General features: G+C 52.8%; 1 protein-coding gene and 1 long non-coding RNA gene across 2 annotated transcripts in view; both read left to right on the forward strand.

Moving 5' to 3' along the window:
• The window catches only part of LOC133232700 (secreted and transmembrane protein 1A-like), a 34,935-nt gene extending 27,714 nt beyond the window's left edge, over window positions 1-7,221 (forward strand). The window contains exons 2-6 of the mRNA XM_061392449.1: window positions 3,832-3,985; window positions 4,201-4,515; window positions 5,099-5,131; window positions 5,387-5,547; window positions 6,265-7,221. Of these exons, the coding sequence (XP_061248433.1) occupies window positions 3,832-3,985; window positions 4,201-4,515; window positions 5,099-5,131; window positions 5,387-5,508 (624 nt within the window). The 3' untranslated portion in view covers window positions 5,509-5,547; window positions 6,265-7,221. The remainder of the gene's footprint in view (window positions 1-3,831; window positions 3,986-4,200; window positions 4,516-5,098; window positions 5,132-5,386; window positions 5,548-6,264) is intronic.
• Window positions 7,222-14,758: 7,537 nt separating this feature from the next.
• On the forward strand, window positions 14,759-27,437 carry LOC133232710 (uncharacterized). Its single transcript, XR_009731440.1, has 3 exons — window positions 14,759-15,677; window positions 26,549-26,727; window positions 27,128-27,437. It is a non-coding gene; the product is annotated as an uncharacterized LOC133232710 (long non-coding RNA).
• Window positions 27,438-27,511: the final 74 nt, after the last annotated feature.

The raw sequence follows: 27,511 nt of genomic DNA on the forward strand, positions 1-27,511 counted from the left end.
TGATGGGCTGGCAGGTACTGATGGCCCGAGAAAGCCGCAATGGTTTACAGACTCAGCCCCCAGGCTTGCAGGAACTTATTACTGCCCAGTAGGGATCCGTCCAGAGTAGGCAATGACAACCCACTCCAGTAATCTTGCCTGGAAAATCCCAGGGACGGGGGAGCCTGGTGGGCTGCCGTCTATGGGGTCACACAGAGTGGACAAGACTAAAGCGACATAGCAGCAGCAGCAGCAGCAGCACCAGGGACCCTCCCTTCTGGCCATCCCAGCAGGGACAGGACACAGCAAAAGCTCCCAGGACTGAGGCATCCCTTCCCTCTGAGTCAGGGCTGGGGCTCCGATTCAGTGACTCCTGAAGGTGGTTGGTCGCCTCCCTCCACACTGTTGGTCAAAGGCCTGCCTGGACAGCAGGGTGCTCACCCTCCCATGTAAATATCCAGGTACATACACGTTACCACTGAGCCTTTACGTGGGAAACCTGGTCCAGCTTCTCCTAGGTGCTGCAGGAATGGAGATCCCTGCCGACCGAGAACCCCTGTGCCCCTGGTCACCTGAATAGCCTCGAGCCACATACTTGCTGCCTCAGTTTCCCCAAGGTCCTGTGGCAGGACAAAGTGCTGGCAACGGCATGCACTTTCCAAGGTGTTCCACTGACTCCCAAATGTGAGCATGTCCCCATTGACAGCACAAATCCCAGCTGTGTGCCCCAGCTTAACACATGGAGATACCAGCAGCTGTGACAGTGATCTGAGAGAATGGTGAATTGTTGCCTCACTTTTCCCAACTCCAGAAACCTCAGGCCCCTCCAGCTCTTGCCCCATCATGCAGTCTTCCTGTAGCACCCCCCACCCTCTGCCTTCTCACCCCGCTCTTCCCCTGTTGTGCCCTGGCCTCTCTCTCTCCCTTTTTCCTGTCCTTTGCAGCATGAGAGACAAGAGGAGGGACTCAGGCAGAGGAGTGGAAATGCCAGACTTAAAAACCCATCTGAATTTCAGATAACGAATCACTTTGAAATGTAAATATGTGGCAAATACTGCACAAAATATGCCTATATTTAAAAATAAGACAGCAGTGGAACCCCAGACTGATAAGTCTTGCCAAGGTGCCTGATGACAGGGGAGCTCCTCCCATCCCCAGTCTAGCTCCTCCAGCCCAGACCAGCTCCCACCATCCCCATTCCAGCTCATCCATCCTCAGACCAGCCCCTGCATCCCAGTCCAACTCCTCCATCCTCAGACAGGACGCTCCTTCCCAGTCCGGCTCATCCATCCCCGGTCCAGCTCTTTGCAGACACCCCTTCCGCACTCTATAAGGTGGAAAAGTCTGTGTCTCCGATGTACAGATTTGGTTTAGTTGAGACTGGTCTATGGTTTCAAGGATCTACCCCAACCTGGAGTTCTTCCCAGCTCCTAGGCTGTATCATCTGACAATGAGGAGCCAGGCCCAAGGTGGTTGGAGTTTGGGGGCAGAGACTGGTGGGAAGGGACCCTGGCATCCCTGTCCAGTTTCTGGAACCATCCAGAGCCCTTCCCGGTGAGAACCTCAGGGAGCTCATGAAGTTGGACTGAGAGGTTCGTGTCGTGTGTGTGAGGGCAGAGCCCCGCCATGGCCTGGGGAAGGCTTGGGGAAGACTGGAGGTTTGAGGGCAGCGGAAAGAGCGGCAGGGAGTCCCCACAGGTGTCCATCTGGGAGCCCGTACTTCAGCAATCTTGGACAACACGACGGAAGATGGCCAGGGTTCACCTGTGCACAGGCCATATTCCCTCAGGAGGACTCCAAGTGGTGGTAGAAAGTCTGTGAGTGTCAGCACAGCTGCAGGGAAATATCCTTCCTTGTCTCTTCCAGCTTCTGGTGGCTCTGACATCCCTTGGCTTGTGGCCACATCCCTCCAGTCTGTGCCTCTGTCAGCTCCGGGCCTCTCCGTTGTCTGTTTCTGACAAATTTCTCTCTTTTTACAAGAAAGCCTGACACATTACACTGGGGCCCACACTGCTCTAATACAACTTCCTCTTTATTTATGGCTGCAAAGGCTCTATTTCCAAGTAAGGTCACCTTCACAGATCGTGGGTGGACATGTGTTTTGGGCCCACCTTTCACCCTTCCCTGGTGGATCTGGTAAAGAAAGTGCCTGCCAATGCAGGAGAGGTGAGTTTGATCCCTGAGTCGGGAAGATCCCCTAGAGAAGGAAATGGCAACCCACTCCAATATTCTTGCAAGGGAATTCCCATGGACAGCAGAGCCTGGTGGGCTCCAGTACATGGGGTTGGAAAGAGTCAGACATGGCTTAGCGACTAAAGAGCAGCATTCACCCTTGTACATACAGTACAGAGGGCAAGAAGAGAGAGACAGTAGTGGGCTGTCTAACCTGATTCCACGTATGTAAAATCACATACATGTGTGTGCACAGAACACGTGTCTCTCAGGTGACGTCTTTCTTCCTCAACTACAAATGTTGTACTTATGTGAGAAAAGAAGACTGTCCTTCTGACGGTAAATTAGGAATAGAAGCAAGTTTAGAAAATCAAGAGAAGCCAGAGACAACAGCACCGGTCACAGGGGTCTGGGGGCTGAGACTGTCCCTCGCCATGTCATTCTCCTTGTTTGACCCAGAGTCTCCTGGAGTCAGAACTGGGGCTGGTCACCAATGGCCCTCAGCTCCTGGAAGCGATTACATCCACACTTTCCTTTGCTCCTGGCCCTTCTGCCCAGTACGCAGAAAAGTGGAAAAGGAAAATCAGACACTGAATTCAAAACCAAAGGGTACCAAGTTCATGGCATTCTGGAAAAGGCAAAACTCTGGACACAGTAAAAAGATCGATGGTTGTCAGGAGCTGGGGGGAAGGATGAATGAATGGATGGAACACAGAGGATTTTGGGGCAGTGAAGCTACTTTTTGTTGTTGTTCAGTTGCTAAGTCACATCCCATTCTTTGTAACTCCATGGATTGTAACCCGCCAGGCTCCTCTGTCCTCCACTATCTCCTGAGTTTGCTCAAATTCATGTCCATTGAGTTGGTGATACTATCTAACCATCTCATCCTCTGTGTAGTACCTAATGGTAGCTACCTGTCATTATGAAAAGTGAAAGTGTTAGTCACTCAGTTGTGTCTGAGTCTGTGCATGGAATTTGCCAGGAAAGGCTACTGGAGTTGGTTGCCATTTCCTACTCCAGAGGATCTCCCTGACCCAGGACTGAACCCTCATCTCTTGTGTCTCCTGCATCGGCAGGCAGATTCTTTACCACTGTGCCGTCTGGGAAGCCCAAACGTCAGTTTTACTGGATGCCAAATCCCGAGATGAGCATTTGTTTCAAAGGAAGTGAAAGTTCAGCTTTCCAGACTGTAACTCACGAGTTCCACAGGAAGACTCTTGTTGTTGATAAAAGCAAATCTGGAGAGTGGACCAAATGTCCCCAAATGCCAATCCTCAGAATGCAAGAGTGGAAGAGGGGCAGGGAGCATCCAAGGTGGTCCTAGGCTGGTGTCAGGTTCAAGTGGCCACACGAGATTCTGTGTGTCCTGACCGTCTCTCAGGACACATGCTCAGGGAGTTTGCATGTTTTATATAAAATTCAAGATAACCCCAGCAATATAAAGGGACTCGTGTCCCAGGGACTTGTTTCCTGTCTCATCTGTCTTTCTCATCTGTGTTTCTCATCTGTCTGACAGTGGTCCCACTGCAGACATTATAAAGGTGTCGAGAAGGGTCATGACACAGTTGGGTCAGGGAGGAGCTTGGGGACCCTCACCCACCCTGGACAGGGTGCAGCCCCTCTCACTGGCTTCCCAAGGAGCCTAAGGGAACTCTGACTCATCAGCTTTCCTTCCTCCAGGGAGTGTCCCAAAAACCAGTAAGGAGGACGAGGGACCCCTTAAAACTCATCCACGTCCTGCTGTCCATGCTGATGTCAGCATCCACTCTCCTCGCTCCCAGGATGTTCTGGGTCCTCTTGTTGTTGGCGGCCTTCAGGAGTGCTCAGAGTGGAAGTAAGTGGCATGGTCCCAACTCTGCCTGCATGGGAAGAAGGGGAGGGGGAGAAGGGGCGGGGAATGCAGCAGGGGCAAGATGGGTGTAGGAGGAGAGACCTAGATCAGGTCAGGAGGGGCCCAGGCTCCAGGTAGTGCCAGTGACCCCAGGAAGGGCAGTCACTGGATGTCCTGAGGTCCAGCCATGACCCACATGTGTGACTTTCCCCGCACAGCCTGGGACAACCCCAACTGCACCAAGGGTGTGGTTTCTGTGTCGAGGGGCAAGCCAGCCACAATGAGCTGCCGCATCTCCAATGCCTTCTCCCACATCAACATCTCCCTGAAAGTGAACCCCACGGCACCCTGGAAGCTCATCTGCAATGTAAAGCCCCCAGGAGACTTCTGCAAGGATGGATGGGAGCTCTGGATTTGGAAGGACCAGGCATACCTAGTAACTGATAAAGCCCAGGACACCCAGTCAGGGCTGTACAAGTGGACTCTGCAGGGACGCCAGATAAATACCGAAATCACCACACTGACCGTTGTAGGTGAGCAGGGCGGGGTGGGGGTTATTGACCCCAAGAGCTTCTCTTTTGGCGGGCAGGAGTGCGGAGCAACTAGGGAGGAGTGACTCCTGCCCACCTGAGGTGCCCAGAGCCACGGAGATGAGGCCTGAAGAGGACTTCCACCCTGCCCCTCCCACGCCGCGGCTGTGGCCTCTCTGAGCTTCTCAGGGCAGCCCCGGCACGTGTGCCTGCTCACTGTCCCCGTGTGCTCAGGGAGCTGGCACCTCCCTCCCTAAACACCGCCTATCTCCCTACCCCCACCCATTGCTTTGCTGCAAACTCCCCAAGTCAACCGTCGCTCCCTCTACCGCTTTGCCTGTTCATACGCAGTCAGAGTCACCCTGAGCGCTGGGGACAGGAAGCAGGGCTCCAGCTTTGCCCCGGACCAGGAACAGTGGGAGGGGCTGAGAGGCACCCCTCAGCCTAGCCGGGCCCTGGGCGGGGAACCCAGTGAGGCCTTCATGAACTCCTGTATCCAGGGCTCATCTGACACCTGGGGCAGACGGGCTGTGTCAGGGCAGGCCCTGGGCAGGCCCCCGCCAACCTGCCGTGTGTCTCTTTGCAGGGTCGCATTACCTGCCTGTCATACCTCCCACAGGTAGGTGTTCCTATCTTCATCCTGGGCTACAGGAGGGAACCCCCAGAAAGCCCCCTCGGGTCTTCCCTCCGCAGACACCCTCACCCTCTGTTACTGGAGCCCTGCCCATCCCATGCACCCATCCCCCTGCCATTCTCCCACCCATGGGCTTCCTAACCACAGGCGATGTCCCCCTCGAGGGTGCCCCCAAGGTGGTGGGGGCTCCTGCACAGGTGAACAAAGGAGGAAGGGCCCGGTCCCTCCTATTTATCGCAGGTCGGCAGAGGAGCACACCCCGTTCCAATTATAATCCTCAACACACTGAGCGAGATGCTGGTAATCTTCCCCATCCTTGCCTCGTCGTCCTCCTCAGCTTGCTGATCTGCACACTGGTATAGTGCTGAAGGTGTGGCTCCCTGAACTTCAAGCTCCAGAAGGTATTGGCCACTGAGCCTGGTCTGTGGGTGGGGGAGGGGTAGGGTCATCCCAGACCCGGCATAGACACTCTGCCCCATGGTCTCATACCCACCGAGACTAGTGAGAGAGTAGGGAGCGTTTGAGGTCCCAGGGAGCCAGAACTGCTGCCCCAGAGGACCCCAGGCAGCAAATTCAGTCCTAGTCCCAGAACGCAGATGCCCCACCGCAGACAGGCCACTGAGTCCACACCACCCCTAGGACCCCCTAGGGGATGGCATGGGGGCTTCCTGCTTCTTCCAGGAGACCTAGATGTGTGGGTGGGGGATGTTCCCAAAGGACGACTTGTAGGCAAAGGTGTCTTGCGAGGCTCTCATCCCCCCCATCCTCCCCACTTCCCCAAGTAAGAGGCTCTGAGCCTGGGGTGGGGAGCTGAGTGCACCGTGCACACTGGACTCTGCAGAGGGGACGTGCGGGGAAGAGCAGGCTGACGACTAGGAAGCTTGGCCACTTCCTGGCGTCTTCCTGATGGACATGCCAGGGAGGGCTCCTTAGCAGGTTCTGGGGCCCAAAGTGCAAAAATCTCACGTTCCATAGCACTTGACCTAACAGGACCCTCCCCTCCTCCACCCCACCCAGGCCTGGGCTCCTCCCCAGGGCAGGAGTGCCACGCTGTGGTCACCTGGGAGATGCCCCAGTCTGGGGTCCTCAGCTGATCATGGACACTCTCTTGTCTTTAGAACATGAATAAGAACCAGTTTGAGGGACCTTCCAGGAAGCACCTGTGGAACCAAAATGAGGATATCAGTGGCCTGAGATGATGCATGGGGCATCCTCCACCACCCCCACAGGGTAGAGCAGCCCCTCTGGATGGGAGGCCAGACAGGTGGCTGCTGGTGGAATCTGTGTCCAACCTCCCTGGTCTTCCCCAGCCCTGGGGCTCCCCGCTCTGCCACCTGCCCCACGTGCTGCCCCTTCCTGTTCCCAAACCGCATCCCAAACCATATATGCCAGATGTGTCTACAAGCAAAGCTGTGCAACTCCCTGAGTGTATTCTTTGTCGTTTTTTTGGAGGTGGGCTGGGACATCTTTTTTTCTTCCTTTCCTCTTTTGTTCCCTTATGATTTGATGACTTCAGTGATGCACTTGAATTGCTTTCTCTTTTGTGTGTGTACATCTATGATAACAGACTTTCGGTTTGTGGTGACCATGAGATCTCGATACAGCAGTCTACATATACGTGCATGAGTGTCTTAAGTTGCTGATCTCTTCTTTCCAGTGCATTTCGAATGTCCTGCGTGCGTCCTCTCCTCCTCTCGTGATTCCTGGTTTTGACCTCCTGTTTGTGTGCGTGGATGGTGTCCTACTTCTACTGCATGTTTGCCTTTACTGATGAGCCCTCTTATTTCATCCTTTTCCTGTCTCTCGTTGTAGCCTTTTCTTTTCAGCATAGAGAAGTTCCTTTAAAGATGGAGCTGCTTGGTGGTTCATTGAATATGTTCCTAAAAGGTACATATAATGTGATAAAAAGAAGGTTTTTCTAGAAGTGCTACATTCCGTGCTTTGCAAAACATCCACATTGCTAATCCTCAAGATGACTACACTAAACCTAGTAGCAAATCATCGAATGAGCTGAGAAATATATCCTTAAGTGAAGAAAATAAAAATCTGAAAGAAGCTGCTGTGAGTCTCACAAGCTAAAAAGTCCCAATGAGGGCTTCCCTGGTGGTCGAGTGGTTAAGAATTTGCCTTGCAATGCAGGGGACGCGGGTTCGATCCTTGGTGAGGGAATTAAGATCCCAAGTGCTGTGTGGCAGCTAAGTCTGCATGCCACAACTAGAGACCCATGAGACCCGACACAGCCAAATAAACATATATTTAAAAAAAAAAAGGATTCCAAATACATGTAGAAGGCAATATCTGGGAGTCCTCACTCACCATGAAGAATCTTAGATTGGATCAGTGCACGGTGCCTGGCGAATGTGTTCTCATAGGAGCATAACAATCCCAGAACAGCTTCGCTGGCACCCAGAGTCCAGGTCTAGAACTGACCGAATTTGCATCTTCCAGGTTAAAGAAAGGTTCATGCCAGAAGTGCTGGATTTGTTCCGCCCCCTGGGCCAGGCCCCTCAGACACAGTGGGCACGGCACGTGGGACCGCCAGGCTTTGGGGGCCGTGGAAATCTATTCCATTTTGCCTAAAACAGTCCAAAGGTGTTGATGCTTTGAAAGTCATTCAAATATTGCTATTACGTTGGGACGGGCTCACATTAAGTCATTCAGCCCCTGCACACCCAAGGCAGGAAACCTAGAAAGAAATAATGTGTCTGGGTCTTTGACTAATTTTAATTTTCAACTTGTTGCTTATCTGTACGTTTAAGGATTTCTCTAAAGGAAGTTTAGCTCTGAATCCTTGCAGTGCCCTAGAGACCCTTCCCCCCAGACCCCCTTGCTCGTCCTCAGCCACACTGGCCCTCTTGCAGGCCCTCAGAAACCCCAGGCATTCTCTGGCCCTGGGGACCATGTGTGTGCTGATGCCTCTGCTTGGAACCCTGTTCCCAGATATGCCACCTGACCCTCTCTCACCTCCTGAGTCCTTTACTCCTGTGGCCCCTGAGGTTCTGGGATCATTACGCTCCTGTGAGAACACAGTTGCCAGGTACCGTGCATTGATCCAATCTGAGATTCTTCATGGTGAGTGAGGACTCCCAGATACTGCCTTCTGCGTGTATTTGGACTCCTCTCCCAACAGGTGCTGTGCGTCCTGCCGCAGGTCTGCTCGTCTTTTCCTGGAGTCATCTCCAGACCACGGGCCTCTTGTTCATCTCACCCTCTGCCCTTCACACTGGCGCTGGCACGCGCGGGCGCCCAGGGAGTGCTGGTGATGAACAAAGGCAGGACGAGGTCGGAATGGGGTGTGTTTGACAAGCCTGATGCTTTTATTGGTTCCTGCCAACAATTTTGCTAAGATCCTCTGGGCCTTTGGCAAGATACTGCCCCTGAACTAGATACCCCCCCACGCAAGAAGTGTCTGTAAGTAGGTGGACAGCCCCTGCCAGGGGCGGTCACCTAGCAAACCTAATCCGCCCCCACCCCAAACCCCACCCAGGACCCCGAACCATCAGCACAGGAACGCCCTGTTAGGAGGGGGTCTCTAGGGAGGAAATCTCTTAGGGCTGTCTAGCCACACTTGGTCCACGCGTGAACCACACACACACACCCGGCACACGCACATGTGGCTTTGGGCCAACACTGGAAGCTTGGCCCTCTACCCCAAGGCTGCCAGGACAGAAACGTCTTCCTGTTCCTGGTTGCCCAGAGTCTGTCTCCTCTTCAAGCACCTCTGAGCCCTCGGGGTCAGGGTCCAGGCATGGGTGTCCCTCTGCCCTGAGGGCTGCTCACCAGGGCCCTGGTGCACCAACATACTGGTTGGTAGCCCAGCTGAGCGGTCTCCAGCCCTTGCACCCACAGGAAAGAGAATCGTGAGCCACTCGGGCAGCCACAACCTGGGCACATGCCCCGGGCCTTTCCCTACAACCACACCCAGCCCCAGGGGGCAGTGGTGACTGACTTGATATTCCAAGTTTCTGGACATAAATCAGGTCCCAGCAGAAAGTGAACCAGAAGACCGGGTCATCTGGAACCTGACCCCCATCCCCACCTGGGGACCCCCTTGTCTTTCTCCTGGTCCTGCCCCTGCCCATTCTTGCCCTCCTTTCTCCTCTCCCTGGTGTGCAAGTGGGGCAGAGGGGCAGGATCACGGGGCTACCAGTGTTATCCTAACTAGACACTCCTGTGAGAAAGTCAGCCCTGAGCTTCTGAGCGGGGCAGGGGCAGCTTGTGAGTTATCCTGGATGATCTGGAGGGGTCTCTGACGGGGACTCAACCTGAAGGCCATGTGGCTGGCCCCCAGCTCCTCCCCAGGCTCGCCCTAGAGTGTGGCAGGAAGTCTCGCTCCAACCTGGAGCTCATGCACACCAAGAGGGGCTCTCTAAGGAAATTAACACAAAATCACCAGTACAAGTCCTGGGACAGAAGCAAATGCTTATTTGGAACGAGAAAAGAAATCACACATTTTATAAAGCATCCAAAATATCCAGGAAGTAACAATATTTTAAAATTACTGACACCATGGATCATTCTCTTTTTTTTTTTTGACTGCATAATTTCACTGTCTCCTCTTTGGTGGCCTCTTCAGACGACCACAAAAGAGCACAGAGAAATGTCATTCTTATGAAAGCACAGCCTGGCTGGAACAAGACGTTTATGATGGACCAGGATGTGCTTGGCCTGCTGGGGTGTGAAACAAGTGCCTTGACTCCCTACAAACACAGGAATTTCAGAAAATTCTAGTTTTCAAAGTCTCACACAGAAAGAAAGATGGGCAGCAGGGGGTGGGGGTGAGGGTGGAGTTGGTGCAGGTATAATTGTGTCTGACTGCATCGTGGAGAGCACTCCCGGAAGTGAAATGTGTGTTGACCAGCATGGACGAGTACCACGGCCTCTGCCAACAATCTCACATCTTATACACCTCAGCTGACGCTGCCAGGCACCGAAGGACACGGGTCCCTTTCGTCCACCCCTTGAACCACACATCTCACAGCTTCCTGTCATGAAGCCAGAGAGCCCGCCCAGAGCAGGGGGCGGGTAGGGAAGAAATCTGTATCTGGAGGCCAGAATGAATTGCAAATGTAGTGGTTTAAAACAACAGCAATTAATTTTTTCACAAATCTGGAGGCCAGAAGTTCAAAACCAGCGTAGGGTCGGTGCTTCCTGGAGGCTCCGAGGGAGAACCTGCCCCAGGCTTCTTCCAGCTCCTGGTGGTGCCGGCGATGCGTGCTTCCTGGGCTTGTGGCCACGTCTCCACACTCTCTGCCCCGTCACCACATGGCCTTCTCCCAGTATCCAAAACCGTTTCTCCTTATAAGGACATCAGTCATAACAGGATTAAGGCGTGACAGGATGGTTTCGTCTTGACTACATCTGCAAAGACCCTGACTCCAAATAAGGTTCCATTCACATTCCGGGTGGATATGAATTTGGAGGAGTACCGTTCACCCTTGGGCTTCCCTGGTGCCTCAGCGGTAAAGAACCCTCCTGCAACACAGGAGCCGTAGGAGACGTGAGTTCGATCCCTGGGTCAAGAAAATCCCCTGAAGGAGAGCATGGCAATCCACTCCAGTATTCTTGCCTGGAGAATCCCATGGACAGAGGAACCTGGTGGGCTACGGTCCATGGGGTCACAAAGAGTCAGACACGACTGAAGTGACTAAGCACATACGTTTTCAACCTCAGCTCACCTTTCCTCTCCCAGTTAGACAGCAAAACCTTCATCGATCTTAGAGACACTGGCACACCCATCAATAGACCTATCAAATCAACTAAATGTATCGTCAGGTCAATTTCCTCTGAGCCAGTCCTCAGAGATACTCTGGGCCAGACAGAGGCCGCCTGACACGCAAGCAGACTGGAGAGAGACAGGGGTCCGGATCACTGCGCTTATACATCTTCACCAAGTTTTATCTCATATGCAATGCCCCAGGCCTTGGGAGCGTCTGAGGCCTGATTGTCAGAACCACATAGTAAAACCACCTCGGCCCACTCGATAGGATGTTTCCAGGAGATGGTGTCCACCCTGTGTTCCAGCTCAAACCCCCTACACACAACTTCTAGATTCTGAGAGTGGATGGTTATTCCTATACAGCAGGTGCGATGGGCCCAGATCCTTGCAGGGCAGCACAGATCCCAGGTCAAAGACCCACCTCAGCCCCACACCCTGAAGCTTCTCTGAGAGTCTGCTGCGGGTCTCTCAACCATCAGAGCTGAGACCACTCCAGGCCTCTACCCCACAGTGGATCTTTCCAGCCCTGCCTCATACCACATTGCTGTGGGGTCAGCTCTGGGCTCTACAAGGAGGACACACCCAATTCAGGGTCAGTGGTGCTCAGCCTGAAGAACACTCCGGGCAGTGCCCTGCAGATGCCTGACTGATGTAACCACGTTAAGATCCAAAGACCCATGGACACCCCAGACTCAGTCCTGCTTAAGAGGAGATTTACCATCCTCTTTTATTCACCCTGGGCCAAGAGGAAGGCAGAGGAGGGGACTCAGCCTCCAGGCTACAGTCCTCCAAACAAGGAGGGGATGCCAGCCCCAGTGGGCCCAGAACGCCTGGGGAGAAGTTGGCTGCTGTGGGAGCCTCCGCCCTGGGAGAGCTGCCACGCTTCCAGCCCCTCAACCCAGGGTCCCAAAACTACAGACTGAGGCCCATGTGGTCACCATTGTCCTGGCCTCCCTACAACACCCCAGGCTGGGAAGGACTGACCTCTCCACAACAGCCCCGGTAGCCATTAACAATGAATGAGGCCTTGGGCCTGGAGAGGAACAATGGTGAGTGGCCCAGAGACTGAGACATGGGGCCCACTGCAGCATCAGGAGGAAGGGACACAAATACCTATAAGTGGGAGGGAAGTTCTCTGTCAGATGGATTTTTTCCCATCTGAGCCTCCAGGGAAGCCACAGAGTGACCCTCGAACATGCCTTTGCATCTGGCTGACCCTCCTCCAGTGTTTGGGGTTCCCAGCCACATCCCATGGCCACGTAGACCAACTGTGTTTAACCCATTCATTTCCTTGGAATGTAGCAATTTTTTTTTCTTTCATAAAGTCTATGTGGGCAGCTATCAGCTGAAACCAGATATAGCAAAATGTCCATCTCCCCATCATGGCTGAACGCCACCTATTCTTGCAAAGGGTTCTGGTTTCAGACCAGCTGCCCTCCCAGTTCATGCTGAGCGTGCCCATCTCCCCATGTAGGAAGACAGGCTGTGGGGTCACGCCCCTTGTCTCACGGGTGCCTCAGGCAGGCAGGGTCACTGCAGGCTGGGTGGGGGGTGGCAAGTGAGGGGGCGGAAGGGACTGGGCGCCTGTCAGCACTGTCACTGAGAGTTGTTTGCCATCGATGGCTCCCTGCTCCCACCACTGGCAGAAAGCTCAGTCTTGTCACTTCCAGCAAGAGTCAGGCCGTGACTTCTGCCAGCAGCCCAGTGAGCCCCTGGGCGTGGCCCTGTCGGTGCTGCCCGCCCTGCTGCCTAGAGACATGTGGAAGTCGGGGTGCCTCTGGAGTTGGGGCCACAGGCTCCCCTGCTGGAAGGTTCCCAGGGAGGGAAGGCAGCAGCACAGCTCTGCTCAGATTCCCGCTGCCTCGCGCCCGCTGCCTCCCCAGTGCGCAGGCGGGGGAGGCACACCTTCCACCCTGGCTTTCAGGTCTCTGCATGTCCCCCTGCCACGACCTGCAGGAGCGGATGCTGCCCTGTGAGCCAGGCTGGGGTTCCCCTGGTTCCCATGAGGCACAGAGAGGGCCTGAGCCCTGTGACCTGGGCCCAGCTCCTCACCCCTGCCTACCAGGCCACCGAGGGGACTTAGCAATCATGCTTCTGGGGTGCATGGGTTAAGGAAAGTCTCTGATCCTAAAGGCCTGAGTGATGCTTAATGGTGAAACCTCCCACTCTGGCCCCACCTGAGAAACAGAGAGGGGGCCCCGTGGATATGGAATCCATTAGCCACAGACCTTCGCTTAAATACACCAAGCACCAAAGACGTAAACCTGAATGCTTCTGGTAGACTTTCTTTTTTTCTCTCACCACCTGTAAAAAGAGCATCTCCTTCAAAACACACATTCCAGGAAGCTAATAGAAAAGGCTGAGGATTAAACATTCTGGGCAAACCATAGCAATGCGGCCTCAGTGACTGGCGGCCTGCCCTCATGGAGACCGGGCTCGTCACTGGCTGTCATCTGAGTGAATGGCTGAGGCGCTTGATGAATAACACGTGTTTTCAGTTAAAAACCATTTCTAAGGTTTATTTCAGTTTATTTGTTTTGAAGTCAGAGAAAACCCAAACTTGTACGGAATGAGCTGGGAGGTTCAGACATTCGACACAGGCACAGGTCACACTCACTCAGCTTGCACTCCATGACGGTCCTGCCCACAGGCTGTAGACGGGCCTGCACTCGAGAAACCGCAGGACGTATGTGAGCAGCTCTCGTCACCACCATGGACCCTGTTGCTGGACACGGTGCAGGATGCCATGAAGGGACATCCTGAAGGGAATCACAAGGGGACCCAAAGAGGAGACACTACTAAGGGATAATCATGAGAGGATGCCACAAGGAGACACCATGAGGGAAACATCATGAGGGGATGTCATGAGAGGACACCATGAGGGCAGCCGTGAAGGGAACATCATGAGGAGCCGCCATGGGGGAAACCGTTGGGTACACTATGAGGGGAACAGGATCAGGGACGCCACGAGGGGATAGTAAGGAGGAGACACGAGAGGAAAGAAACATCATCCGGGGAAGCCAGGAGGGAACAACCTGAGGCGATGCCATGAGGAGAATATTAAGGGGAACAGCCATGTGGGGAACTTGAGGGGAACTGTGAGAGGATTCTCTGAGGGGATATCAGGGGAGTGTGCCATGAGGGTACATTGATAGGTACACAAACTGTCCCACGGAGGCATAGCCACGCCTCCTACTTTATGCCCCTGTTCCTGCTGTGCATTGCACTTTTGTTTAAAGACCCACGACTAGACAAAACCAGCACGTAAACACAAGACTGAATCACACCCATACATCTTTGGGTGGTGGGAGGATTATGGAAACTGAGGGCTTCCAGGAACCCTTGGCCGGCCCCACTGGCCTGTGGCAGGGCCCTCAAGTTCCTGGGCATCCCAACGACACGGAGGAGCAGCCCTGGGGCGGCAGCATCTGCTCCCAGGCCTGGGACTCTGGTGCTGACTTACTGTTTGCCAATGGCATCCCCTGGTGGTGATTTCAGGCTGCATGGACTGGTGTGTCCCCACCCCAAACTGCAGCCTCCAGAAAGAAGCCCCAGCCCAATGCCGGCCTGGCTCTCATCAGAACCAAAACTAAGAGCCTGTCCTTGGAAACGCTGAGAACTCCCGACTCTGATCTCTCTGGCCTCTGTTTTCTGATCTGTGGAATCAGGATGCTGCATCCTCAGCGTCCATTGTTCTCTCCCGGCAGAGCCCTGTCTGGTGGGTTGGGAACATGAGGAAGCCATCTCCAGGCCAGCTCTGCTGCATCAGCAGCCCACAGAGCTGCTGTGAGTGTGCAGGTGTGTCACGTCTGTGAGTGCAGGTGTGCAGTGTCTAAGTGTGCATGCATGTGCCCCTGGTGTTAGGTGTGTCCCCAGGGCCCTTGGAGCAGGTACCATGGTTCCTGGATCCCTCGTGCCTCGGCCAGGTCTAGTGACTGCAAGTCAATAGAAGACCTGATTAATAACCACAGGACCTTGACATGCAGAGGGCTGGACCCCAAAGGCAGGAACCACAAACTTAGAGGACTGAGAACCAGATGTTGGCTAAGGCCACTTTTGGAAAGGATTTTCTGCTTATCTGCGATTTCCAAGGCTTCTAAAATGAACATGAAGTTCTGTGGAAATAAGAAAACACACAACTGTAACATTCTCAGCCAGTCTGTAGCCTATGTCCACAGTCTGGGTGAAGCAGAGACACGGAGAAGCATCAAGAAGGGCAAAGGGGCGACCCATCCAGCCTTCCCCTGCAGATGGAAACCCCAGGCCATGCACAAGCCTGTGTGGGGTGGGGGTGTGTGGGTGCTATGTCTCTGTGCTGGGTTCGACAGCAAAGGGGCGGGGGGAGGTGTTAGGGAAATGACAACGGAGGAAGGCTTGTTCAGGTTTCAGCGGCTGGAGAGAAGGCCTCTGACTGACTTCTGATCTTGCCTGGGCTATGTGCCTGCTGGCAAACACACAAATTGTTACCAGCAAGTCAAGGGGCACTTTGGATAAGAAAGGGAACAGGGCTTGGATTTTCTTGAGCCCCTGGAGTTCTGGCCAACTCCCTGGGGTCTGGGAAATCTCCTGACTCACAAGGTGAAACAAACAACAATGTAAAAGGTGAAGGAAAACCAGAGCTGCATTGTTGCACACCCACGGATGATGGTATCAGCTGCACCCTGGGATTCCAAGTGGGAGCCTCCAAAACCGCAACTTGAAGTCTCACCTGGGTGATGCGGACCTTTTCCCAATTGGGACTCTGTATGGCTATTACCAAGGGACCTTCCAGCTCTGTTTAAGTCTGGATGTTGGTCGGCCCCATGTGGTGATGTATGTGCTGTTACTTTTCTCTATTGTTTCTATTTCTCTTTTAAGGGCTGTATATTGAAAATAAGCCAAATATTCTTCTAGTAAATGTTGAAATTGTTTATTGTGTGAAAGTGGTTTCTTTTGTTAATGAATCCTTCGAACCAAAAAGAAAAGTAAAACTTCCAGCAAAATGCTGGGGGGGGGGGTGGCTCTGAGGTCACCCAGACAGATGTGATGTGACACCATCCTTGAGGACTGTTTTACCTCTTTCTGTGACAATTGAGATTCTCTGCAATCTCAACAGACCGAGCTGGCAGCATAGGTGCCCACGAACACTCCCTGCAATGCTGGGAAAAGTGATACTGCGGCAGGGGGTGATTTCCAAACTGGGTCCTGGGGCTCATCTTTGTACTAAGACTCCAAGAACAGTCATGCTTGTCTGGGGTTCATCCTGTGCCAGGCCGCACAGGACATGTGTGTGCTTACCACAGGGCATCCAACCCCGAGACAGTGGGAGGCCAGTGCCAAGAAACTTCAAACAGCTGAGTTCATGCCAGACTGGTGGGGCTCAGGGCCCCCACAGCTAGGTGTGGCCTCTTAGTGGACTCCAGCCTGGGTCAGGCCCCCTGAGAACTGGAGAAACAGAAGGTGCCGTGTCAGAGTCCAAGGCCCTGAATCCTCAGCCAAAGGTCACTCTCATGTGGAGAAACCTCTGCAGCCTGTTCAGGGTCTGGCGTTGACTGGTTCACACCCTGGGCATCTTGCCCTGAAAATGACAGTCTCTGCCCTAGCTTTTCGGTCGCCACCAGATAGATCCACGACTGAGTGTCGTTTCCACTTTGGCCCAGTCGCTTCATTCTTTCTGGAGCTGTTAGTAATTGCCCTCTGCTCGTCCTGCTTTTGCCCAGTATTATATTGGACACCTTCTGATCTGGGGGCGGGGTGGGGTGGGGTGCTCATCTGGTATCATATCTTTTGCCTTTGCATACTGTTCATGGGGTCCTCATGGCAAGAATACTGGGAGGAGTTTCCATTTCTTCCTCCATGGATCAATTTTGTCAGAACCCTTCACTATGTCCTGTCTCTTGTGTGGCCCCATGTGGCATGACTCACAGCTTCACTGAGTTACACAAGCCCCTTCACCACGACAGGGCTGGGATCTATGAAGGGGCTAAGAAGGTGTATGTGCCATAATCCTGATGCTGGAGATTCTTAAAGGTGGTTTCTCAAACCCCTCAGCAGAGGCAGTGGCTGGTGTGCGCTCTTTTGGTGGACTTTGCTTCTTGGGATTAGGTGGCAATTCCTTTTCATTCTTTCCTGATTCTGCAGAAAGAGAAATTGTAGGAGCAAGTCCTCGGAACACTCCAGCTTCTAGAAGCACAGTCTTCAGTACCCCGGCTCGTCTTTGCCACAGTAGAAAGGAGGGCACCATAGTGGTGACTCAGGAGTGAGCTGGGTAATCGGCCTGGTGGGTGGAGGTCACACCCTAAAACACAATCTCTTCCCATCCAAGCCTTTCGAACAGGCTGAGTAATGGGGCAGAGTTACATGCTTCCCTGTGGAGGGATGGGGCCTGCCTGGGTGGGAGGAAAAGTGCCTTGTGCCAGCCACCCCACGTACAGCCCTTGGTTAAAGCTGCAAATTCTGCCTCTTTTTGGAAAGTAAGACTGTGGATGTTGGACTCTCTGGACTTTTGGGCTAAAATGTACTCACATACTCAGAGCCAGACAACACAGGAATTCTCTGTCAATTTAAATGCCATTCTCTCAGGAATCAAAGTTTAAAAGTCATTTATATCAATGGCTTAGGGAAATAGGATTTGTGGGTCATCGAAGATGTTCCCCTTTAGCAACAGTCTCATAATTAGGAAAAGCGCTAAGAAAGAAGCTTTTAAACCATGTACGTGGTCTCCAATCTAAGCTGCGGGCAAATGAGACAAGGAAGCACATTGCCCAGATGCTAGGAAACCCAAAGGGAGAGGACCAGGAATGCGGTACAGGAGGTAATAGAATCACTCACTAATTTAAACCATTGCTGCCACCCGACACCCAGGCTTGGCTTCCAAGCCACTGCTGGAGGAAACAGGAGACAGAATAGAAATGGCAAAAAGGGGCCAGGCAAGCTACTACCCTGATTCTGGTCACTTGTGTTTGAAGGAGGAGGAGGAACTTGCTGCTTTCGCAATAGGTTGCCAAGCTCCACATTTCTTCCCTGTGATCTTGACACTCCAATGTATCGTGATCCCAATGTATCCTGGTGGATCACGGTGGATTTTTTTAGACCCTCATGATAAGGCCTCCCTGTCTCTGGAAACCCTTCCACACCTGTGCCGTTGGCGCCCTCTGCAGGCTAGCTCAGTGACTTACAGGTTCATCATGCCCTCGCCCCGCGGGGGACAGGTGTGCTTTCCAGGCTCCCCTAAGGAAACTGGTCAAAGGAATGTCTCCAAATAAAACCTGGCAGGGAAAGTGCATCAGATGTCGGGTGGGTGAGTAGGAGGAGAAGAGAGAGATGAAGAAAGGTTGTGAGTTGATGGCCAGGGCAGGACGGTGGCAGCAGCCAGCCCGAGGAATCGCAGGAGACCTCACGGAGAGACCTCAGCCCACACGACCCCTTTTCCCTGGCCAACAGGTGGGGGCCCATTCCTCCAGCTCTGGTTTCCTTTTGTGTGTCCTGAGGCTCCAGTATCTTCCATCCCTCCAACCACTGGGACTCAGAACTGAAATAGAAACCCAAATCTCACTTTTCCACCATGAGGACAGGTTAACCTGAAGCCCCTCAAAGGAAACACGAATCAGAAAGTCAGAAGGCTTTAGCTCTAATGAAAGAAAAATGTGAGTCCTCTGGGCGTCTCTGGCCTTGACTCGCCCAGTGCTGTGCTGTGGTCTGCCCTGACTGTGTGTCCTGCAGGGTGATAGAGAGAGCTCTGGCCACTGATCAGTCCTTGAAGCTGGGGGCCCCTCTCCCTCTGGGTTCCAGCCACAGGGGAAGGTTTTACCCCTGGGAGGGCTGGCCCTAGACCTACCTGTGGAGTGGGGTTGGACCCACCTGAAGCAAATCTTTGGCCACCAGGTTTGTGAGGTGTGCGCCAGCATGGGGCATGGCTCCTGGACACCTCCCCCCGTGTGGTCCAGGAGCAGCAGCAGCTGGTGAGCAGCACACAGCATCGCCGCTGTCCAGACCTGAAGAACAAAGCCACATGTGACCAGGTGCTCCAGGGATGCACAGGCAGGAGACAGGTTGATCACAGCAGGCACGGTCCTGAGATCTGATGTGGTCTCCTGTGTGTTTTTGAGCGGTGGACTGCCCTCTCTTCTGCAGCAGTGCTTAATTCTAAAATTAAATTCTAAAGTTCTCCTGACAATTTTAACTCTAAACCTGTCATGGAGCTTTATTCATTGTCTGACTCCAGGATAGCAGGGATTGCTCCCAGCCCTGTGGCTCCATGGCATACACCATGTGAGCCTACGTGAGCCCGTGTTTGTGAGAGCGCCCGGTTGTGGGTCAAGTCGAGCCCGAGGGCAGTGGCCACCGTCATGGGCCAGGTGGGCTAACGGAAGTGCACGGTGAGCCCAGCAGGACAGCACCGGGTGCTTTGGGGCAACCTCCAGCCACACTGAGCTCCAAGGTCTAGTCACTCTGCAGAGCCTCAAAGCTATCTAAGTAAAGACTAAACAAAAGACAAAAAAGAAAAAGATACATGCAAGTTGTGTTGAAGTCTGTTTTGAGAAAAAGCTGTAGATCTGGGTTGGAAGAGACACGGGGCAAAAGTGACCCAGGCGCTCCCTATCTTCCGTGAATTGCCCTGCAACATGACAGCGACACGTGCAGCCAGGGCAGGCCCTGTAAGGTATAGTTCAGGCCAAGGCAGAAAAAGGAAAGACGACCTCAACAGACGTTCAGTTCAGGTCAGTTCAGTTGCTCAGTGGTGTCCAACTGTTTGCGACCCCATGAATCGCAGCACGCCAGGCCTCCCTGTCCATCACCAACTCCCGGAGTTCACTGAGACTCAGGTCCATTGAGTCAGTGATGCCATCCAGCCATCTCATCCTCTGTCATCCCTTTCTCCTCCTGCCCCCAATCCCTCCCAGCATCAGAGTGTTTTCCAATGAGTCAACTCTTCGCGTGAGGTGGCCAAAGTACTAGAGTTTCATCTTTAGCATCATTCCTTCCAAAGAAATCCCATGGCTGATCTCCTTCAGAATGGACTGGTTGGATCTCCTTGCAGTCCAAGGGACTCTCAAGAGTCTTCTCCAACACCACAGTTCAAAAGCATCTATTTTTCGGTGCTCAGTCTTCTTCACAGTCCAGCTCGCACATCCATACATGACCACAGGAAAAACCATAGCCTTGACTAGACGAACCTTTGTTGGCAAAGTAATGTCTCTGCTTTTGAATATGCTATCTAGGTTGGTCATAACTTTCCTTCCAAGGAGTAAGCGTCTTTTAATTTCATGGCTGCAGTCACCATCTGCAGTGATTTTGGAGCCCAAAAAATAAAGTCTGACACTGTTTCCACTGTTTCCACATCTATTTCCCATGAAGTGATGGGACCGGATGCCATGATCTTCGTTTTCTAAATGTTGAGCTCTAAGCCAACTTTTTCACTCTCCACTTTCACTTTCATCAAGAGTTTCTTAAATTCCTCTTCACTTTCTGCCATAAGGGTGGTGTCATCTGCGTATTTGAGGTTATTGATATTTCTCCCAGCAATCTAGATTCCAGCTTGTGTTTCTTCCAGTCCAGCGTTTCTCATGATGTACTCTGCATATCAGTTAAATAAGCGGGGTGACAATATACAGCCTTGACGTACTCCTTGTCCTATTTGGAACCAGTCTGTTGTTCCATGTCCAGTTCTAACTGCTGCTTCCTGACCTGCATACAGATTTCTCAAGAGGCAAGTCAGGTGGTCTGGTATTCCCATCTCTTTCAGAATTTTCCACAGTCTGTTGTAATCCACAGAGTCAAAGGCTTTGGCATAGTCAATAAAGCAGAAATAGATGTTTTTCTGGAACTCTCTTGCTTTTTCCATGATCCAGCAGATGTTGGAATTTGATCTCTGGTTCCTCTGCCTTTTCTACAACCAGCTTGAACATTAGGAGGTTCATGGTTCACATATTGCTGAAGCCTGGCTTGGAGAATTTTGAGCATTACTTTACTAGCATGTGAGATGAGTGCAATTGTGCAGTAGTTTGAGCATTCTTTGGCATTGCCTTTCTTTGGGACTGGAATGAAAACTGACCTTTTCCAGTCCTGTGGCCACTGCTGAGTTTTCCAAACTTGCTGGCATATTGAGTGCAGCACTTTCACAGCATCAGGTTACTTTCATTCAGGCAAGGAGGGGCGACAGTCGGCCTAACGACCAGGCTGAGCTTGGAGAGGGATCAGGGAGGCTCTGTATTTATAGGGAGGTTTGTGGAGGTGATAAGGGAAACGGTAATCAGGCGGGATGTTTTGGATAGTTTTTAGTTGAGATGGCATTGTAGTTGGGCAGGGGGTGATAAGTCTTCTGGGCAGGTGTAGGGGGTGGAAGGTGTCTGGACACGGGGTGGTAAGTCCCAGATAGATGCAACCAGCCTGGAGCATCAGGGTGGGACCTAAAGTTCTGTTTTGTTTTCTCTGAAGTTAGATGATTCAGCAAGGGCATTTGAGACTCTTGTTTTCTTTTCTTGGCCCAAAAGACTCCTTCATTCCAGACCTGAAATCATTGTAAAAAAATGGGAAAAAGGGTGCCGTATCTCTCTGGCTACTTCTTGCTGGATTGGGGCAACAAGTTGGGTCTGGAATGGAGGATCGTCCTAGGGCCCAGGGTCTCCTTTTTCTGAGCTTGGGGTGAGGCTCTCGAGAAGAAAAATGGTCTTGACCTGATCTTGAGAGATGGCCCGAATCCGTTCTTGGAGAAACCTTTGAAAGAGATTGAAGAAACAGGGTCCAAATAAGAGGAATAGAATGATAAGTACCAGTGGTCCCAGGAGGGAGCAACCAAGGGAACTGCTTTCGGGGACGGTAAAGGTTTTGTAACTCTTTTCTGCGGCATTCAATTCTGTCTAAGTTCTTTGACTCTGCCCTGGACTACGCCCGTTTCATTAACAAAATAGCACCACTCTTCTCCTAGGAAAAGGCAGGGCCCTCCCTTTTCTGCGGTGAGAAGGTCCAGGGCTCGCCTATTTTGAAGGGCCACAGAAGCTAATGAGTTAATTGGTCTTTGGATTGAAAGGAAGGACTCCACTCCCTGCTCCATGTCTTCATTAAGTTCTTGGGACAGCTTGTAGTAGAATTGGGCAGAGGTTGAGCTGCCTCCAATCCGGTGCCTAGGGCTGCTGCTCTGCCAGTCCCAGTCAGGAGGGGGGCTATGACGGCTCGTCTTTTCCTGTGGGAAAGTTCCCCTTATGGGGAGACTCTTGTTCTACCTCTTCTTCTTTGAGGAATGTTAGGCTCGGGGTCAGGAAGACCAAGATGCAAGGTCCAGGGGGGTCCAACAGGAGACACGAATATGTGCAGGTCCCGCAGAGAGTGAGGATTCCCGGATGGTGCAATTGTTTGTGCTGGTCCAGAGAACCCAAGTGGAACAGAAGGAGGGAGCGGAGTTTGTAAGACCAGTGTAGTTGGGACTAGACTAGTTGATACAGGTTAGGTGTGAAGAGGCTGAGAGAAGGACATTGTCAGAGACTGGCCCAATGAGTTGTGTAGTTTTTTGTTGGGAAGGGGCGGTGTAGTTGCCCTGTAAAAGCCAGGTTGAAGGTAAAGGAATTGTTATGACGATGAGGGAGACAGTGACATGCATATCTAAGACTGGGATGTGTGTTGTGTGTACGGAAGAATTGGAAGGAAGAGTTGAGAAGGCGGGTAAGGTGTTGGTTGCCAGAGGGAGGTTTTAGGACAGGCCATAATTGGGAAAGGAAGTCTAGGCGTTTATAAGGCTCAGGAGTCGCCTGTACCTGGGAAATTATGTTCTTGATGACTTGTTCTTGTTTCTTTTCCCGATTTTGATCTAGTACCCCGCCCCCGACTGAGTATCCCCAGTGAGTAATGGGATAGAAACATATGTTTCTTCCATTTGGCTTATGGCAGGTACTAATGAAATTCCCTCTCTGTTGTACTTGAATAGTGAGTAGGGATTTGGACTTCCCGCCCCTGAGGTTCATGGTGCATGGTTTTGGAGCTGTATTATAACATGAGGAATGTACATAGGAATAAATGTCAGAGCAGGGGCAGGGAGTAGCCAGAAGGCTGGGGAGTGCAGCAAGGATGAGGAGCAGAGGAGTCATGGGCTGTTAGTTAGACACTGCAGAGGAAATAGCACTCTAGGAGTAGAACACAGCTAGCAACGTAGGCGATACCCACGGAAAGACGAAGGCTAGGTGGCCAGTCCTGAGGGAGACAGTTACTAGGCCTACAGCAAGGATTAAGCTTAAGAGTGCTGTTAGAGTTAGAGAGACAGGGAGAGGCCAGTGAGGGCGAGGGGGAAAGGCCCCAAGTTGGTGGTGGTTTGAGTCTGAGGAGGAACACTGTTTATTAGGATGTAGAATGATGTAGAGAATGAGAGTAAAGAAATCAATTTCGTCTGGAGTCAGGTTGCAGAAGGTTCCCTGGAGCCACAGTTGAGACACCAGTGTAGTCAGGTCTTTGGAGGAGGTTCCTGTCGGGGCGCTGGTCCAGAGGTCTTGAAGTAGTTGGGTCAGGAACAGTTGCAGGCTGAGAGTCCAGGTCATTCAGTGTCTTCTTCGATGGTGGACAGAGGTTGTCGCCAGGTGAATTTTAAAGAGGTGGGTCCTGTGAGGGAGACCCGATAGGTGTCATTTAAGGAGGGCAGCGCAGGATCGGAGGTGACCCGTTTTAGGCGAGACGGGTGTACCCAGGAGGTGACCTTCTCGAGTTTATCTGCAGTTGGGGTGAGGAGGATGATTTTGAATGGTCCCTGCCACTTTGGGGTTAGGTCACCCTGGGGATTATCAGACAGATAGACCGTGTCCCCAATTTGTAAAGGAGGCAGGGAGGCTTGGGGGTCAGGGGCAGGAAAGTTGTGGTTGACGTATTTCCAGAGGCCATTGCGGAGTTCCGCCAGCAGAGGGGCGTGTAAGAAGCTTGGTATGGGAGGAGGTTCAGGGCTGCGTCCAGAAGGGAGCATGGGCCTCCGCACATCTCCTCAAAGGGGCTCAGCCCCAGGGGCTTTCAGGACAAAGCCCGTATTCAGAGGAAAACAATTGGCACAAGTTTAGTCCAATCCAGATGTACTTCGAGGGTTAGTTTGGTAAGGATTTATTTGATTTTTCTATTCATCCTTTCTACCTTTCCTGAGGACTGGGGACTGTATGGAATGTGAAATTTCCAGGGTATCTGTAATAATTGGACCAGTTGTTGGGTGACCTCGGACGTAAATTTCGGGCCATTATCAGACTGTAGGGATGAAGGCAGGCCACACCTGGGATAATTTTTGTGAGGAGGATTTGGGTCCCGGTGTGGGCTCTTGTGTTTGTGGTGGAAAATGCTTCTACCCACCCTGAAAAGGTGTCCACAAGGACCAGGAGGTATCTGACTCTGGACCGGGGGCATATGAGTAAAGTCTATCTGCCAATCCTGTGTTGGGAGGCTGCCTTGCATTTGATGGGTTGGAAAGGATGTCGGTTTAAGGTTGGAATTGGGGTTAGTACATTGACATGTTTGACAGGAGCAGGTAAGGTTATCTAAATATTATTGGTCAGCATTGGATATGGGGAAGTGGTTACAGAGGAACTGTTGGAGTGTCTTGGATGAGGGATGAAAAAGTGAGTGTAGATAAGAGAGGATTTCTGTGGTGGTGAGAGAAAAAAAGAAAGTCTCCCAGAAGCACCCCAGGTTTACGTCTTTGATGCTTGGTGTATTTAAGCGAAGGTCTATGGCTAATGGATTCCATATCCGCGGGGCCCCCTCTCCGTTTCTCAGGTGGGGCCAGAGTGGGAAGTGTCATCCAGATCAGCATCCCTCAGGTCTTTAGGATCAGAGATATTCCTTAACCCATGCAGCCCAGAAGCATGAACCCTAAGTCCCCGTCGGTGGCCTGGTAGGCAGGGGTGGGGAGCTGGGCCCAGGTCACAGGGCTCAGGCCCTCTCTGTGCCTCATGGGAACCAGGGGAACCCCAGCCTGGCTCACAGGGCAGCATCCGTTCCTGCAGGTGGTGGCAGGGGGACGCGCAGCCACCTGAAAGCCAGGGTGGAAGGTGTGCCTCCCCCCGCGTGCGCACTGGGGAGGCAGCGGGCGCGATTCAGTGGGATTCTGAGCAGAGGCGTGCTGCTGCCTTCCCTCCCTGGGAACCTTCCAGCAGGGGAGCCTGTGGCCCCAACTCCAGAGGCACCCCGACTTCCACATGTATCTAGGCAGCAGGGCGGGGAGCACCAACAGGGCCACGCCCAGGGGCACACTGGGCTGCTGGCAGAGGTCACGGCCTGACTCTTGCTGGAAGTGACAAGACTGAGCTATCTGCCAGTGGTGGGAGCAGGGAGCCATCGATGGCAAACAACTCTCAGTGACAGTGCTGACAGGCGCCCAGTCCCTTCCGCCCCCTCACTTGCCACCCCCCACCCAGCCTGCAGTGACCCTGCCTGCCTGAGGCACCCGTGAGACAAGGGGCGTGACCCCACAGCCACTCTCTTCCTACATGGGGAGATGGGCAGGCTCAGCATGAACTGGGAGGGCAGGTGGTCCGAAACCAGAACTCTTTGCAAGAATAGGTGGCTTTCAGCCGTGAAGGGTAGATGGACATTTTGATATATCTGGTTTCAGCTGCTAACTGCCCACATAGACTTTATGAAAGAAAAAAAAATTGCTACATTCCACGGAAATGAATGCGTTAAACCCAGTTGGTCTGTGTGGCCATGGGATGTGGCTGGGAACCCCAAACACTGGAGGAGGGTCAGCCAGATGCAAAGGCATGTTCAAGGGTCACTCTGTGGCTTCCCTGGAGGCTCAGATGGGAAAAAATCCATCTGACAGAGAACTTCCCTCCCACTTATAGGTATTTGTGTCCCTTTCTCCTGATGCTGCAGTGGGCCCCATGTCTCAGTCTCTGGGCCACTCACCATTGTTCCTCTCCAGGCCCAAGGCCTCATTCATTGTTAATGGCTACCGGGGCTGTTGTGGAGAGGTCAGTGCTTCCCAGCCTGTGGTGTTGTAGGGAGGCCAGGACAATGGTGACCACATGGGCCTCAGTCTGTAGTTGTGGGACCCTGGGTTGAGGGGCTGGAAGCGTGGCAGCTGTCCCAGGGCCGAGGCTCCCACAGCAGCCAGGTTCTCCCCAGGCGTTCTGGGCCCACTGGGGCTGGCATCCCCTCCTTGTTTGGAGGACTGTGGCCTGGAGGCTGAGTCCCCTCCTCTGCCTTCCTCTTGGCCCATGGCGAATAAAAGAGGATGGTAAATCTCCCTTAAGCCTGGACCCTGACCCCGAGGGCTCAGAGGTGCTTGAAGAGGAGACAGATCTGGGCAACCAGAAAGAGGAAGATGTTTCTCTGTCCTGGCAGCCTTGGGCTAGAGGGCCAAGCTTCCAGTGTTGGCCCAAAGCCACATGCATGTGTGTCGGGCGTGTGCGTGTGGTTCACGCGTGGACCAAGTGCGGCCAGACAGCCCCAAGAGATTTCTTCCCTGGAGACCCCCTCCTCTGACAGGACACTCCTGTGCTGATGGTTCAGGGTCCTGGGTGGGGTTTTGGGTTGGGGTGGATTAGGTTTGCTGGGTGACCGCCCCTGGGCTGTCCACCTACCTACAGACACTTCTTGCATGAGGGTGTATCTATTTCAAGGGCAGAATCTTGCCAAAGGCCCAGAGGATCCTAGCAAAATTGTTGGCAGGAACCAATAAAAGCGTCTGACTTGTCAAACACACCCCATTCCAACCTCGTCCTGCCTTTGTTCATCACCAGCACTCCCTGGGCGCCCGCGCGTGCCAGCGCCAGTGCCAAGGGCAGAGGGTGAGATGAACGAGAGCCCTGGGGAACGGAAACGACTCCAGGGAAGGACGAGCAGACCTGCGGCAGGACACACAGCACCTGTTGGAAGAGGGGTGCCGAACCTCAGGGGCCACAGGAGTAAAGGACAGGAGGTGAGACAGGGACAGGTGGCATATCTGGGAACAGGGTTCCAAGCAGAGGCATCAGCACACGCATGGTCCCCAGGGCCAGAGAATGCCTGGGGTTTCTGAGGGCCTGAAAGAGGGCCAGTGTGGCTGAGGAGGAGCAAGGAGGGCCTGGGGGGAAGGGTCTTTAGGGCACTGCAAGGACTCAGAGCTAAACTTCCTTTAGAGAAATCCTTGAATGTACAGATAAGCAACAAGTCGAAAATTAAAATTAGTCAAAGACCCAGACACAGGATTTCTTTCTAGGTTTCCTGCCTTGGGTGTGCAGGGGCTGAATGACTTAATGTGAGCCCGTCCCACCGTAATAGCAATATTAAAATGACCTTTGAATGACTTTCAAAGCATCAACACCTTTGGTTTGTTTTAGGCAAAATGGAACCAATTTCCACGGCCCCCAAAGCATGGCGGTCCCGCGTGCCGTGCCCACTGTGTCTGAGGGGCCTGGCCCAGGGGGTGGAACAAACCCAGCATTTCTGGCACGAACCTTTCTTTAACCTGGGAGATGCAAATACGGTCAGTTCTAGACCTGGACTCTGGGTGCCAGCGAAGCTGTTCTGGGATCGTTACCCTCCTGTGAGGACAGTCGCCAGGCACCGTGCATTGATCCAATCTGAGATTCTTCAAGGTGAGTGAGGACTCCCAGATATCTGGCCTTCTGCATGTATTTGGACTCCTTTTTTTTTTTTTTTAATATATATTTATTTGGCTGTGTCGGGTCTCATGGGCTCTCTAGTTGTGGCATGTAGACTTA

This window comes from Bos javanicus, chromosome 19, assembly GCF_032452875.1.
Source record: "Bos javanicus breed banteng chromosome 19, ARS-OSU_banteng_1.0, whole genome shotgun sequence".
In the NCBI taxonomy this organism is placed as follows: Eukaryota; Metazoa; Chordata; class Mammalia; order Artiodactyla; family Bovidae; genus Bos; species Bos javanicus.